Here is a 15,988-nt window from a genome sequence, read left to right as displayed (position 1 = left end):
GTCCTGGGGGGAAGAAACAGGGGATACAGACACCTGCTTGGACCAAGCTTTAATACAGCTCTCCCAGTAAAGTGCCCAGACATCATGAACATTCATCTCTCCCATCTCCTGCTGCCATGTCATTTCTAGCATGCATAACCGGGCCTGGATCACATGGCAGTGAGCCAGATAAGGAAGGGAAGCTCGTTCCAAAGCCTCCCCATCTCTAGCCTGGCCAACATGGGGAAAGTGTATTCCCATGCATTCTCAGGGGATCCTCAACACAGAGGCATCCAGCTGCATCTCGCTAACAGGGCTTCACCCAGGGAGTCTGGGATCCTCCAGGATGCATGTGCAGTCCCACTGAATTGCAGCCGCCTTTGGGGCAGATGACATTAACCAGCCCACAAATGATGGGAGGAGAAATTCTGGCTCAGGTGCGTGTGGATGAACCTCTCTTGCTGCCAGTTGTGCTGAGGGGATCTGTAATGTCCATGGAGAGCAGACAGGAGGTTGGGTTTAAAAACCGTGGCTGAAAGACCCACTGAGTACATGTACACAGCAATTAAACTTGGGCTCACGGGTCTCAGGCTGCAGGGCTATAAAACTGCTGCCTAGATGTCCAGGCTCAGGCTGGAGCCCGAGCTCTGGGACTCTGCAAGGTGGGAGAGTTCCAGGGCCAGACTCCCGCCTGAGCCTGAACATCTGCACAGTAATGTTTAGCCCAAGCCCCACATGCCCAGATTAGCTGATCAGGCCCAGCTGCAGCTGTGCCACAGGTCTCTTACTCCAGTGTAGATGTATGTTGTGTAGCTGCAGGCTGGTACCTAGGAGGATGAGGAACTCAGTGGACTCTGCAACTCCAGGAGCTCCCTCTCCATGCCTGATGCTCAGACCATTAGACCACACAGAAGGGAGTGCCCAGCTGCAGACAAACAGGCAGGGTGCACCAAGACACCCTAACCCCCTGGGCTTAGGCAGCTCGGTGCTGCATTCACAGACTGCTGAACTGCTGGCTTGAGGAGTCACCCGGACTATGCTCAGGACCAGAGACAAGGGGCCCCAGCATAAGGGAATGGCTTGGAACAAACCTCCCCAGGCTCCTGCAAGGGCATGGGGCAGAGTCTGGACATACATGAGAAAGTGGTACTGGGTTAGCTTAAATTGTTTGTTAAACTCATTTAGTTGAACTGGAGCAGGCCAGTGTGGATGCTCTGACTGCCATTTAGCTTAAATTGATTCCTAAGCAACTAAAGCTAAACAGAACTAAGTTTGGTTTAAAGCCAAAATAAGACTAAAGCACTTCTTCAGTTGAACCAGGGACCTGAGACAATTGCCTGTTGGTGCCAGGGGCTGTTTCAAGAGCAGGGCTTCTCCCAGGACTTGGATTTGTATCAAGGCATTGCTGGCCAGAAGGGCACCTGGAGATGTTGGATGAGCTGTGAAGCTCAATCTGAGCTTCATGCCTTGGCCACTGAGACAGCTCAGCAGCACAGCTCCACATAGCCCAGAGGGAAGCACCTAGAGTCCTCCTCTCCACTGGATGGGTGTGGAGCCAGACTGCCTATCCCTGGAGCGGGGACTGAAAGAGATAGGAGCAGCCTACACTGCTTTCAGTGGAGCCCATCCAGCTGCTCCAGGACATTTGAGGAGGGAAAAGGAAAACAAGGGAACCCCAACAAATGTCTCATCCTCTTCAAATCCCACCAGCAAATCAACCCCGACACAGCATCCCACATGCTTCTGGGGCAGCTGCTTCTGCAACAACCAGAGGAAGGGTTTGCTTCTGCCAGCTCCCTCCAGAATCACTGATTCCACAGCACTCTCCCTCCCATGATCTGAGCCCCCAGGGTCTGGCAGCATTTGCTTCCCACCGGGGTAGGAAACCAAGCAGAAGCTGGTGCCGTATTATTAAGGGGATGTTCTTAGGACAAAAGTCATACTCACACAGCAGGGATTTATCTACATTGCTAGTCACCCTGGGGAGCAGAATGCATGGACCCATCCCCTTCCCCACCTCTCTATCAGTGTCCAAGGTCACCTACAGCGTCTCAAGCTCCAGTACACTGCTGCAAATCACACCCCAGATGGGACCCCCTGTTTACAAAAGGCAAGCAATCCCCTCCCCCCAAAGGAGAAGCAGCACAGAGACAAAACAGACGTGCCAAGACCAGTCATTTCCTAATCATAGTGAAGTGTTCAACTCCTGGTAGATCATGAGGGGCAGGACTGTGCCTCTCCAAGGCCCCACGAATCCCCACCTGGTGCCAAGGGACTTGGTTCTCATTCATTAACACACTCCTGGGAGGTGAGTGGACACACGTGTCTATCTAAAAGCCTGCAGAGCTCCCCAGGTTTACCTGGGTGAACAAGTGGTCCCCGTCACTCATTAGTTACACAGTGTGCACACAACACAACCTGTCCTAACACATTCCTGGCCCCGCCCATGCCCTCTGCCAGATGTTGCTCACTGACACTCCTGACTCTGGGCCAGAGTACAGTGCTATTACTCACTCCAGTGTACAGGAAGGGGAGGGACGAGGAAGGGTTTGTTTGAACCACTTGTTTCATACAGGTTAACATGGCCACACACCAGGTCCAAGGAAAATCTGGGAGATGATCCCAGAACTCCAGGTTCTAAGTGCTCTGCTGTAACCACTAATCCGTGTTCTCTCCCTAACTGATACCCATCCCCACTGCAAGGAACCACCAGCCACACAGCACTTGTCTGGTATGCAGGGGACCAGGCTACCCCTTGAGTTGCTTTCCCAAGCAGCCCTACCCAACCAAAAGTGCCTGCAACCCCTTGTTACCACTCCCCAAGGCCTGACAATCCCAATCGCAGGAATTTATTCCAAAAAGTTTTCAGCCTCTACTCCTTCCCAACAGGCTGCTCCCATCACCTGCCTGGGCGCATGAGTGACCACCAGCTTTGCAGATGCCAGTGCTGTCCTGTGAATCAGTGGCAGGAGACTGCTAAGGAAGCAAGAATAGCTGTGTGCACACACACACATGCAGATACAAACTCACAACCCTTACCAGCTCAGTCTCACAGCCAATCTCAACTGGTCTGGGAAGCCAGTGGCTTGATGGACCCACAGAGATTCGGGTCACATGCCACAAAGAGTGCTGCCAACAATTAAACAGCTCTGCAAGTTGAGATGAAGAATCTGAAGAGCCCAGATGGCAGACACTGGGCCTTGACAGCTTTTGGGAAAGGGATGAAAATCGGGGACTGATTGTACAGCAGCAGGCACCACACATAGCATCAGAGGGACAATGAAGACCGACTCCGTCCCACAGCTCTGCCAGCGCCCTCAGTACAAACCTGCAGCCCCCAGCTATTCCAGTCCTGGGCCACTGTTGAACAATGACTCACAGGCCACAGAGCAGAGTGAGTTTAGTTTTGAAATAGCACAGCCGCGCAAGCACCCACTCCGCTCCAGGTGCATTCCCAGCCCAGGTAGAGCGAGGGAGGAGAACGGGGCAAAGGTCTGGAAGGGAAACAAAGGAAACGGGGCAATGAAAGGGAGGGAAACAAAGGAAAGCCTGGGATAGTGGTGCACAAAAAGCCTTGCAGCAGCCTTTCCAACCTGCACTGACCCTGGCTAGAGACTGAGGGGGTGAACTGCAGCAGCCACAAAAGAAGTGCTCCCCATGGCTCAAAGGGATGGATTCAGCACCCAGCTCACAGCTGCTTCTGCTAGCCCCACCCCCACATAACTTCCTCCCCCCAGGTCCACATACTCACAGAGGGATCCAGCCCCACTTTCATGGTCCGTCAGATGTTCCTCCAGGGAAGCAATTCACTTTCACCCTCTCGCCCACCTGGATTCAGCACCACCCCATGCAGGGTGCCAACCCGCTGCCCCGCGGGAGACACGTGACCAGCTGGGAGTCAGAGATAGACTAATTACATAGGCTACAGCCCCAGGCTGGAGAGCCGCATGGCTCTCCACGCACACTACACAGCGCTATTTCTGGACGGTGAATCAGGCAGTCTGAGTGCAAACTGCAGCTCCAACCTGAGTCAGTTCTGAGTAAACAGGACTCCCTCCCCCACCCCAGCCAGATGCAGCCTGGGAGAAAGGATCCCCCATCCTCCTCTGAGCCTGGGTGAGGAGAATTATGGTCTTGTGGTTATAACACAGAACAGAGTCAGGACACCCAGTTGTATCAGGACACCTGGGTTCTATTCCCAGCTGTGCCACTGACACGCTGCATGACCTTTGGCAAGATATACACCCTCCCTGTGCCTCCGTCTCCCCATGCGTGCAATGGCGGTTGATGATCCTGACCTGACTGGGCTGGGAGAGGCTGAGACAGGCTGGGAGACCCAGGGGGCAAGCACTGCAGGGGGCAAAGGACATTCAAGAGAGGGGTGAGTGTGGGCTCCACCTGTGGGCCAGGTCAGCTCCCTGTTGGGTGAACAGAAGGGATGGCCTCAGACAGAAAGGCCCTGGATAAAAGAGGGGGATAGTCACCTCAGGAACCTAGTGCCTGGCTGCCCCCTCCATAGCCTTACCCTGGGAAGCCCGCACCAGGCACCTCATGGCCCCTTGCACTGCGCTGGCCACCAGAAGGATTCACAAGGGGGGGCAAGGGCAGCCTGCCAGGCTCTGACACCTAGCTCAGCAGCCCCCATTCTTGCTTAGTCCTGAGGGATTACTATAGCAAAGATGATTAATAATATTGGGGGTGGATGTCCAGGCCCAAGGACAGCCTGGCCTTTGGCTCAGGCAGAGCCCCAACCAAGCTGGACTGCCCCAGACATTCCTGTGTTCCGCTGCTGTGGATTCACAGAGCTGTAGGTGCTTTCAGAACCATCTCCCTCTCATTCTGGGGACCAGACTGCCAGGGGCAAGGGCACAACATCAGCTTCCCGCTCAGCCAAGAGACACAGAAGGGGCTGGGTTGGGAAGCCAGGCCCCATGTGTGGAGTGGGTTAAATCTGAATAGTCTAAGAAAATGGGGTGCATCCCTCTGACACTGGTCCCACAGCAAATTCCCAGCACCCACCTGGCCCTCTTCCCCCTCGGCCCAGCTGTCTGTGGAATCCCAGACTCCCAATCCAGCCTTGCTCAGGGTGGAAAGTGTCTCCCTATAGCTGGGGCAGACAAAGTGCCCATAGGCTCTCGCTCTCCTGCTAGAAGGGACAGGGATATGCAGGAGCAACCTTCCCATCCTGTCTGTGAGGTGCCTGTCTCACCCCTTATGCCTCCTCCCACAACTTGATGCCTCCAGCCACTGCCTGAGGGTTTATGTACTCCCCAGCCCTACAGTGACCATCAACCCACAGGTCCAGAGAGAACAGGCGGGAGAGTCAGGCTCTCTCCAATGTCAACTCTGAACAGAGCAAGACAGCACATTAACAAGGGCGCTATAAACCTCCAGCTGGCACCGTGCTGCAGTGTTCACTATCCCCAAAGCAGGGGCACCCGTAGGCTGCTGAGCTGTGGCGTAAGCCTCTCCTGGGCTGGCATAATGAGGTACTGGGGGATGGAAGGACCATTCTCAGGGGTGAGTTTTTAGGGCTGGAATGGGCCCCTAGCATGGAAGGGAGGGGAAATCGGGGTCTCACTGCAGTGCACAGGATAGAGAGGGTGATGATACCCTGCACCAACCCAGGAAGCTGACACCCACCCTATTCCTTCCATGTTGGGTGTGGAGAGACTCTCTTACACTCCACGCCATAGCTCTGGGAGCACCTAGGAAAGGGACTGACTGCCACTTGCCAAAGCACAACAGCCTGAGCCAGACATTAAGGAGTAGAACTACTCCCTGGCCATCCCCCAGCCTTGGGCGCAGCCAGACAGCAAGCCTGGATCATGCACAGCATGCAGCCCAGTCAGAGTCATGCTAGTCAGGGACAGCTAACACTTTGACCCCAGACCCAGGCCCTCTGCCTCATATACTTGTCCCAATTCTGAAGGCAGACCTGTCTGCAAACCCTACGCTCCTCTGGGAACCCTTTGCCTTAGTCAAATCCTACCCTTGCAGTCTGAGGCCATGGACAGGGAGGTGAGCTGTGCTCCCCTGTCCCCAAGCACATGGCTGGGTGCTGGACAGCCTCCTGGGAAAACAGACCAGACACTCCATGAGCTCTCACAAAGGACAGCTCAACAGCCATCTTCGGTGGTTTTGGCTCTGGCTGCAGCAGTGACCCCCTAAGGTAAGCAGTGCAGTCAATAGGTGCCTCCCTGATCCCATTACCTGTGCAGAGACTTCTGCCCAGCAACTACCATCTGGCTTGCCCCAGCACACCACCTGGTAGCAAGGGGAGGGGTTTTGCTACACAATCTCTTTGAATCACCCTGGACTGGTCCCCTTTATTGGCGACACACAGACAAAGGAAGAGACAGATGCACTAGGCAAACTCCACCCTTCTCCCAAGCCAGGCAGCTGCCTAGTCTATAAAAACTCTATCCCATGGCCTAAATATGGGGCCTAAGTGCCTGCAAGACCTCCCATCTGCCAGGACCCTTGGAACATTATCTGCACAATACATGCAATTCAATTAAAAGGGCCCAGGCAGCTAACTACTTTGGCAGGAAGCTGGAGTACCAGTCTGGCATCCCCCAGAGAGCATACGGTCAAATCTTGAGGGCCTACATTTAGAGAAGAGGCCTCAAAGTCTTATACACACAGGCCAGACTCTGCCAGTCAATACCCTGTAGGCTCACACCCCACCCTGTACATGGAGACTCAATAATACAACCCACAGGCTCTGCAGATTTACAGTTCACCCCATATAAATGCACATTACTTAGCTACATAACCTGCCAGCACTGTCCTGACTTGAATCCATTAGGTTCCCTGTCCTATTATGATGGTTAATTGCATATTGGCTTCTGCATAATCCAGTTATCTGTATTCAGAAGGGAGGCTCAAGTGCTGCTCCTTGTGGTAATCTCTCCAGATAAGCAAGGAGTCCAGATACTCAGAGGCCTATGCACATTATTGGTATGCAGCTGCTAGTAACTGCAGCAAAATGCACAGCAGTTTGAAAACAGTAAAATTCCAAAGCCCTTTGCAAGAATACACAAGCCCTTATTCCAACTGCCTGGCTCCCTGGTATCTGGGTGCAGGTCTGGGCTTCGAAAGAGTTAAACTCAAAACATCACCGAGGGTATAAAAAATCCCAGGTCACTGTGACAGCAAGAACGTATAGTGCCAGTGAGGTGAGTGGAGAGACTAGAGAGCTCTCCAATGATGTATACACCTTCCAGTGCCGTGTGCTCTGCGTACCAGTATGTGGCACAGCAGGGTCAGGCCCACAGCAGTGTGTGCAAGCACAAGGCAGAGTCAGACTAAGGGGAGGGCTTGGCAACTGCTCCAGAACAAGGAGGATCCCAGACCCTATGCATCCTGGAGACTGTGCAAGGCCAAAGCAACCCAGTAGCCAATGCCACAAGCCCCTCGGTCATCAGCAGAGCCGCTCTCTCCCCTATCTGAGGGATAGGCTGGGCCTGTGGAGGGCACTGTGGTTGGCTTCCTGCCTCCCCTTCACAAATCCCTGCTAGGCATTTGAGGGTGTCAGGGGGCCTGTAGGTCATGTACACAAGGCAAGAGCTTTCCAGGCTCTGTAGCAAGCTACAAGCCTGGGGCTCACCAGTAAGTACCTTACTATGACCACTAATTATGCCCCCTGCCACGGATGCGTAATGGGCGTTATAGCAAGAATTGCAGTGCTATTGCTCCTATAAAGCAGCATGCCAGCTGGAACAGAGGGGGAGGGAAAAGGGGTCACTGCAGCCAGTGTCTCACTCTCAGCAAACACCGCTCTGACAGGGAACAAGGGCGACAGCAGCCCCCCAGGGCTCCAGCGAACTTGCCAGACATGATCTGAAACTGGAGGGGCCCAGGATACAGTCAGCAGATGATAGCATCTGAGCTTACAGCTGTGAGGAATGAAGGTCAGAGATGCAGCACATTAACTCCTCAGCTGAGGATGCTGTGCTGAGGGAAGCAGGCAAGGATCACATGCAGAGTCTCACCCAGCTGCTCAGCAGACTAATGAGTGGGGCAGCTCCTACCACTGCTGCCCCAGCTGTGGGACGATGCAGCCACTTGTATACAGCATGTGAATCTGAAGTGGGCAGGGCAGAAAGGACCCAGGAATCAAATCCCACAGGGAATGGATTGACCAGCACAGCTCAGGCCACGTACCCAGGTAGTTTGGTGTCCTGCCTCCCATGGTGCACAGAGGGGAGGCAAAACAGCCCAGCATGCAGCCGGCCAACAGTACCACGTGGGATGGCGGCTCCTTTCTGACCCTCTCAATGACCAACTGATGCCCTGAGACCTGATCAACCTTGGTCTAAGTCAAAGCAACCTAGCCAGCATCACAGCAACCAGTTCCAGCAACATCAAGAGCCTCTTCCCAGCTGCTGCAAGGGTCTTGGATAAACCAGATATTCCTAAACATCCAGTGCTTTACCCACTGTGGCGCTACCTGTGCTCTTCAGAATGGGCAACAGTATCAACGAGCGTGGACTAAAGAAGACCTCACTTCTCCCTCAACATCCAGTGCTCCCCCTTGCCCTAGAACTCCACATCTATCTGTAGTGCTTCCCCAGCTATGCCCTATCTCCAACTCCTTACCAGGCTCCATTTCCGTGCCATGCCCTACCCCTCACCACGCCCCGTCCCATCCTGTCCCCATGGCATGCCATGCCTCTCACCAGGCGTTCCATCTCCTGCTCACGCAGCCGCTCCTCGCGCTGGCGTCGGTGATACTCTAGCAGGTCATCCTCATTGTCACTGATCTCAGTGATGCTGTTTTTGCGCTCCCTCGTACTCACAGACAGCCGCAGATCTCCTGACAGCTTCCTCTGTGCCCGGGGGCTCTGACGGGGTGAGGGCATGACCAGCGACCCCAGGCTGTATGCAGGGCTGAGGGTGATGCCGAAGCTGGGCTTATGCTGGGAAGTAAGTTCTGACTGGAAGATGGGTGAGGGGCTCCTGGTTCTCAAATTCTTTCCCGTCAAGGAGGAGGAGTAGGAGAAGTCTTCATGCCTCTCCAGGGGCCTGGCTGCCTTGCGCCGGATGCGAGGGCTCTCAGGAACCTCCTTGGCCAGCTTGGTCTGTTGAGAGGGACTTTCTTGGGGGGTCCTTGCTTGGGGAGACAAGGCAGAGGGCAGCGGTGCTGCCCGGCGAGACAGGGAAGGGCTGAGGGGAGGCAAGTCCCTCATGCTCTCCACGCTCCTTCTGCTCATTCTGGGACTCTCAGGGGGCTGCAGAGAGCGGCTGTCCTGATTGATGTGGATGAAACCCGCAGCCTCCAGGGGCTGGAAGACTCTTGCCAACACCTGCCGGGAGGGGCTGGAGGCCAGGTGCCTGTCAATGCCAGGGGGCTCCCTGCCCTCCCTAAAGGGGCTGGGTGGGCGCTCTTGAAGAGCTACCATTTTCAACCTCTGAGCAGATGGTGACTGAAATTTGGGTGCCAGCTGGGGGCTGCTGGTAGGCTGAGCCTGGGGGCTCCCTGTTACATAGTCGCTCAGGCTTACAGACACCGGGGGCATGTGCTGGTTAGGATGGCCCAGCTGTGCGCTCTCAACAGCTCTCCGGGTACTGGAAAAGGCTGAAAGCCCAGGGCCTTCAGGGTGCAGGGCTCTCTGGCCAGGCGTGGGGCTCAGGGGAATGCCATGCACTGCCCTCCTCTGCATCTTGGGACTCTCTGCAAGTTGTGTCTCACTTGTGTCCATGGTGCTGTTCCTCAAGTCCAGGCTGGAGCCCCCACATGGAGGTGGAAGTGGCCGCTGCTGTGGGGGCTGCATTGCATGGTTGTAGCTGGAAGATCGCACTGGCACCACTGGGGGGATGGGCGGTCCGTGCTCCTGGCTACTGGGAGAGTGACTAGTGTAGCTGCCACTGCTGGCTGGGGATGAAAGCGGGGAGAAGGGTGGTGATGCGTTGTCATAGCTGGAGCCCACAGACATGGCCCCAGGGCTCAAGGGTGGGGACAAGAAGTAGTGCCTGCCACCATTCACCACTGAGGACACAGGGGACTGGACATTGGCAGAGAGCTTTTTTCTGGAAGAGCTCGAGTCCTCCATCACCAAAGAGTCCATGATGTCTTGCAGGTCCTTCTCGATGGAGCTGACCAGGGAGCTGTGGCTGGGCCGGGGCCTCACTCCCTGCCCCTTATGGATATCATTCAGAGACAGCTGGTGGTTGCCATTCACTAGACTCTCCGATTCTGCCAGAGGGAGAGACAGGAGCACATGTTAGCCAAGGAGACAGCACCATTAACCTCACAGCCCAACCCATGCCAAACCCCTCCACTCAACCAGGCCATGTGGGCAGAGACAGGCCAGAACCAACAGATGCCAGGGAGCAAACATTCAACCCCTGCTCCACATGAGGCAAACGGCCCGTTTCTAAGGCAGGACGGCCCAAGCACTGTCCCACAAAACCCCAGCTGCAAGTCAGTTCTGGAGACTCTAGGGGAAAGACGACAACGCAGGGCCTGCTCTCCAAAAGGCTGGCGATGGAGGAACCAATGGCCACCAAAGCCTGGTGGATCAGTCTGGCCTCGGTCTCTGGACCTACCTACCTCTCCTCTATATAACAGAATCATAGAATATCAGGGTTGGAAGGGACCTCAGGAGGTCATCTAGTCCAACCCCCTGCTCAAAGCAGAACCAGTCCCCAACTAAATCATCCCAGCCAGGTCTTTGTCAAGCCTGACCTTAAAAACCTCTAAGGAAGGAGATTCCATCACCTCCCTAGGTAACCCATTCCAGTGCTTCACAACCCTTCTAGTGAAATAGTGTTTCCTAATATCCAACCTAAACCTCCCCCACTGCAACTTGACACCATTGCTCCTCGTTCTGTCATCTGTTACCACGGAGAACAGTCTAGATCCAACCTCTTTGGAACCCCCTTTTGGGTAGTTGAAAGCAGCTATCAAATCCCGCCTCATTCTTCTCTTCTGCAAACTAAACAATCCCAGTTCCCTCAGCCTCTCCTCATAAGTCATTTGCTCCAGCCCCATGATCATTTTTGTTGCCCTCCGAAGGACGCGTTCCAATTTTTCCACATCCTTCTTGTAGTGTGGAGCCCAAACCTGGACACAGGACTCCAGATGAGGCCTCACCAATGTCAAATAGAGGGGAACGATCACGTCCCTCCATCTGCTGGCAGTGCTCCTACTTATACAGCCCAAAATGCCGTTAGCCTGCTTGGCAACAAGGGCACACTGTTGACTCATATCCAGCTTCTCGTCCACTGTAACCCCTAGGTCCGTTTCTGCAGAACTGCTGCCTAGTCATTCGGTCCCTAGTCTGTAGAGGTGCATGGGATTCTTCTGTCCTAAGTGCAGGACTCTGCACTTGTCTTTGTTGAACCTCATCAGATTTCTTTTGGCGAATCCTCTAATTTGTCTAGGTCCCTCTGTATCCTATCCCTACCCTCCATCGTATCTACCTCTCCTCCCAGTTTAGGGTCATCTGCAAACTTGCCGAAGGTTCAGTCCACGCCATCCTCCAGATCATTAATGAAGATATTGAACAAAACCGGCCCCAGGACCAACCCTTGGGGCACTCCGCTTGATACGGGCTGCCAACTAGACATGGAGCCATTGATAGGGAACCGCTATTTACTGCTACCACAGCCAACCTCACCACAGGGAAGGGACAGGAGCCAGTGTCAAATCACTGTCCTCTCCCACAGGAAACATTCCAGCAGGAAGCTGCCAGTAGGAGGTGCCCATACAAGAGATTTCCACCTCCCAATCCTCCTCCTCCTCTCCTCACTTCCCACATTACAGGATACCCCTTGGCAGTTCTAATTGCTCGGCACTAGCACTTTGCATTCTGGAGGAGGCCGGAGCCACGCTGCAGGTGTGTGCTGCATATGCATGCTGGCTGGAATGCTAGGCATTGTAGGAAGTGGTGCCAGCAATGCAAAGGGGAACACCCACGGCTCCATTAGACAGGATAAGGGAAAGTAACCCTTCAGTTTCTAAGCATGAGGACTAGGTTTCAGAAGACATTTTCCTATAGCCAGGCTATTCCATACTTAGCCATTAGAGGGATGCATGCACTGCGGCAGCTGGGACTGGCCTCTTTGGGAGGGGAGAGGAGAGGAAGCACTAGAACAGTGAGTCTCTAACTTTTGTACTGGTGACCCCTTTCACATAGGAAGCTTCCAAGTGCGACCCCCCTTATAAATTAAAAACACTTTTTTTTATATATTTAACACCATTATAAATGCTGGAGGCAAAGTGGGGTTTGGGGTGGAGGCTAACAGCTAGCGACCCCCCACATAATAACCTCACAACCCCCTGAGGGGTCCTGACCCTCAGTTTGAGAACCCCTGCACTAGAAAGATACACAGTCTGAGCCAGCCTGGCAATGTCCATGCTCCTGTGAGTGCTCTTCTCCAAGCCAGTGCCTCAGCGTGGGCTGGGGCTGTGCATGTGCCATCTTCTGGATGTGACCCAAGCAGAGGCCCTGACTACCTGGGGCCAGTAGGAGACCAGGACACATCTCAGAAGAAAAGGAATATTAACAACTGACCTAGCTAAATTCCACTTCCTTAAATTCCTCCTGCAGCTTCAGTCAGATACAAGAGTCTTTTTCAACTCCTGCCTGGAGCTACTTTGTACAGAACAGCTGCTTTAGTAACCGGTCCTGGACCCTCTACTGGAGCTTTTCATTTGTGAAACTCAAGCACACAGGGCTGGCCCTGTGCTGAACTGTCCTCCCCACCCTGCCCTACTCCCCCTGGGGTTCAGGTTAAGCCCTGCCCTTATGAAGCGTTGTGATCTTCCATGCTGATCATCTCCTTGGAGCTCAGGTGCGTGGGGATTATATTCCAGTAACTATCCGGGGGTCCCACTAGCCCTATTGCCCAGGCAAGTGACTTTTGATAGCTCTTTCCAGCACACAGGCTGCAAAGCCCTGTGATGCTAATGCATCCTCTTTCTGGCTCTGCCTGTGGGCAGGGAGCAGCTGCACATACCTCACCTCCTCCTACAGAGATGGAACTGGCTGTTGTGTCTTCCCTGTTCACATAATAATCAGTCCCTGGGGCTGCCTGTCTTTTCCTCTGGAGTCTTGTAGACAAAACTGAACCCGCAGTGCAGGAAGGGGAGGGAGATGCAGCAAATGAGAGCCAACTCTAGATCTGTTATGTGGTTGAGCATCTGCCTCCCACTCCCACTACAGCAGCAGCCAGGGTGCAGAGCACTTCCAGTTTCACTCTCCCAGCTAAAATGTCACTATCCCCTGCTTCTCTGAGGCCCAGTGTCAACACTCCCTTTCCTTCCCCAGCTGCAATCAGGGACAGGGGAAGGAAGAACATGTAAGATCTGCAAAATCAGAAATCAGGCAGACCGGAGGGAGGGGCAGCTGCTCCCTGGGTGGGATTTGGGGATGGGGCCTCTGGGGGCTTGTCTTGGGGATTTAAAGAGTTTCAGGGACAATAAGGGGGGGAAGGGGAAGATAATTATATTATTTGATTGAATGTCCCTTAGAAACAATTTAACTAACCAGCATGGAGCCAGCTGCTGCCATAACGTTTGCCCGGGCTCTAGAGTTTGAACTATACAACACATCTCTAAACAGGGACAAGCAGGCTGAGCTGGGGGAGGGACCATGTGTCAGCCATAAACCAGACCAGGACACTCACTTGCCTCAGGACATGGGGGATAAATGCAAAGCGGCTCCCCCACAGTTCCTGCCGCTTGGATCTGAACTAACACCCCGCCCCAAAACCCCTGAAGCTGAAGTTGTGTTGGCCCCCAATGCCTCAGGACCCTAGGGATCTCAGCAGGTGGCAAATGGCCAATTCCTTTGCTAAACAGGTGTGTGGTTATCAGCTCCTTGCTCAATAAACTGCAAGGTGGATTGAAGCTTCTGGCTCCCATTAAACTGGCCCCGTACGCCAAGCAAGAACTATCCATGGCACAGTATCTCAAGGTCCCAAATGTTGACCTCATAGAACCCGCGCTCCCCACAGCTACACAGGCTCTGAGAAGCAATACACTCAATTAACCCTTTAAGCTCATCCCCAGGATAGACCCGCATTAGCAGGTGAGTTTAGACGTCTTCCCTCCTTTTGAGCAAACACTGCACATGTGAGCTGGTCAAAAGCTGCCAAGTGCCTCTGCACCTCCTGAGTACCAGCTCCCCCTTCCCATACACACTTTTCTGGGGTTGGGGTGAGCCACGTCTGGAGGCAGCTCCCTCCAAGGGCAGAGCCACCTCCAAAAGCAGCAGCAGCACCATCACTCTTTGCTGCTATACCCTTCCTCAGAGCATCTCCAAACACTTTGCAAACACCAATTAATTAAGCCACAACCTCAGGGCACCTTTCCAACTCTAACGCTCCCAGCAGCAACCAGCAACCACAGCAGAGGGAAACAAACAGCCAACTAGGTCACAAGCTTCTAGGGTGCATCCCCTCTAAACACACAAGCCATCGACTGCCTGCTGATACCCAAATGATGGACAGACCAACCTTCCTGTCTCCACCCGACTTCTACAGGGCCAATAACAGCTACTCGAGTCATTCTAGCTGTGGAGACAACAAGGTCAAGTGGTTAGATCAGGATGCCTGACTCAAGTGCTCCTAGGTTCTATTCCTGGCTCTGCCACTCACCTACTGTGTGACCTTGAGCTAATCCCTTCCCCTTGTAGTGCCACATCATCCCAGGCTCTACAGAGGGGGGTGACGGCACTCACCTGCGGGGTGCCAATTTCTGCTTGCAGAGCTAGCTGGGCCCCCTGGATGGCCAATGCCCAACTACTTGTCTGAGCTGGCAGAAGGCAGCTGACTGGCTTCCTGGAGAAAGTATTGCTCTTGTTTGAAGCCACATAAATGTCAAGCTGAAACCAGACTGCTCTGGCCTGCAGCATTTGTCAGACACGGTTAGATCCCAGCCGGGATTGAGAGTGGCTGGGTTTTTTCCCCTTTAATAAATGAAAAGAATCATGAAGGGGAAGGACGGAGAAGCAGTAATAATACTGCCAGAGCAATAACCCAATCAGGGGCACTTATTTCTGGCTTTCTGGAAGACTAGACAGACTCCCGGCACGAGTGGCTCACAGTGAGTGCTGAATTAATGGGCAAAGCCATGGTCTCATGGCCAGTTACTGTAAGAGAAGAGATTGATTGGCAGGTTAATCTGCTCATCAGTTCCAGGCAGACCAAAGCTCAATTTATTTCCATTAAATCAGCTCTTCCGCAGATACAAGATTCCTGACCACATCTGCCTGCGGAATTATTTCATAGGAGTAAATTGGTTATTATAATAACAATTGGTTTCAGAGTAGCAGCCGTGTTAGTCTGTATTTGCAAAAAGAAAAGGAGTACCTGTGGCACCTTAGAGACTAACCAATTTATTTGAGCATAAGTTTTCGTGAGCTTGTAGCTAAGTCTCTAAGGTGCCACAGGTACTCCTTTTCTTTTTATAATAACAATGTGCACTTGGTCTGAAGATCCCTATGTGCACTTGGTCTGAAGATTTGCCAACACTTATACAGCCTGTCGTGCCAATAAAACACTTATACAGCCTGTCCTGCCAATAAAAGCTCATTGAATAAAATTGTGTCTCAGACTCACAGATATTAAGGTCAGAAGGGACCATTATGATAATCTAGTCTGACCTCCTGCACAATGCAGGCCACAGAATCTCGCCCACCCACTCCTGCAATAAACCTGTCACCTATGTCCGAGCCACTGAAGTCCTCAAATCATGGTTTAAAGACTTCAAGGTGCAGAGATTCCTCCAGCAAGTGACCCGTGCCCCATGCTACAGAGGAAGGCGAAAAACCCCCAGGGCCTCTTCCAGTCTGCCCTGGAGGAAAATTCCTTCCCAACCCCAAATATGGCGATCAGCTGAACCCTGAGCATGTGGGCAAGATTCACCAGCCAGATACCCAGGAAAGAATTCTCTGTAGTAATTCAGATCCCACCCCATCTAACATCCCACCACAAGCCATTGGGCCTATTTACTATGAATAGTTATAGATCAATTAATTGCCAAAATCATACTATC

The 15,988-nt window shown here is 53.3% G+C and overlaps 1 protein-coding gene across 26 annotated transcripts in view; it reads right to left on the bottom strand.

Annotated features, from left to right (window-relative positions):
* Positions 1-15,988, bottom strand: part of PHLDB1 (pleckstrin homology like domain family B member 1) — a 123,189-nt gene that overhangs the window by 39,982 nt on the left and 67,219 nt on the right. For all 26 annotated transcript variants that reach the window (XR_012155891.1, XM_073320557.1, XM_073320556.1 and 23 more), the window contains one exon: positions 8,664-10,180. Coding sequence is in view for 25 of the 26 variants with exons in the window: in XM_073320557.1 (XP_073176658.1) it covers positions 8,664-10,180 (1,517 nt within the window). In the remaining variant the exon portion in view is untranslated. The remainder of the gene's footprint in view (positions 1-8,663; positions 10,181-15,988) is intronic.

Source organism: Lepidochelys kempii, chromosome 22, assembly GCF_965140265.1.
Source record: "Lepidochelys kempii isolate rLepKem1 chromosome 22, rLepKem1.hap2, whole genome shotgun sequence".
NCBI classification, from domain to species: domain Eukaryota; kingdom Metazoa; phylum Chordata; order Testudines; family Cheloniidae; genus Lepidochelys; species Lepidochelys kempii.
Note: the sequence above shows the minus strand (reverse complement) of the source record. Positions and strands in the feature narration are given on the sequence as shown.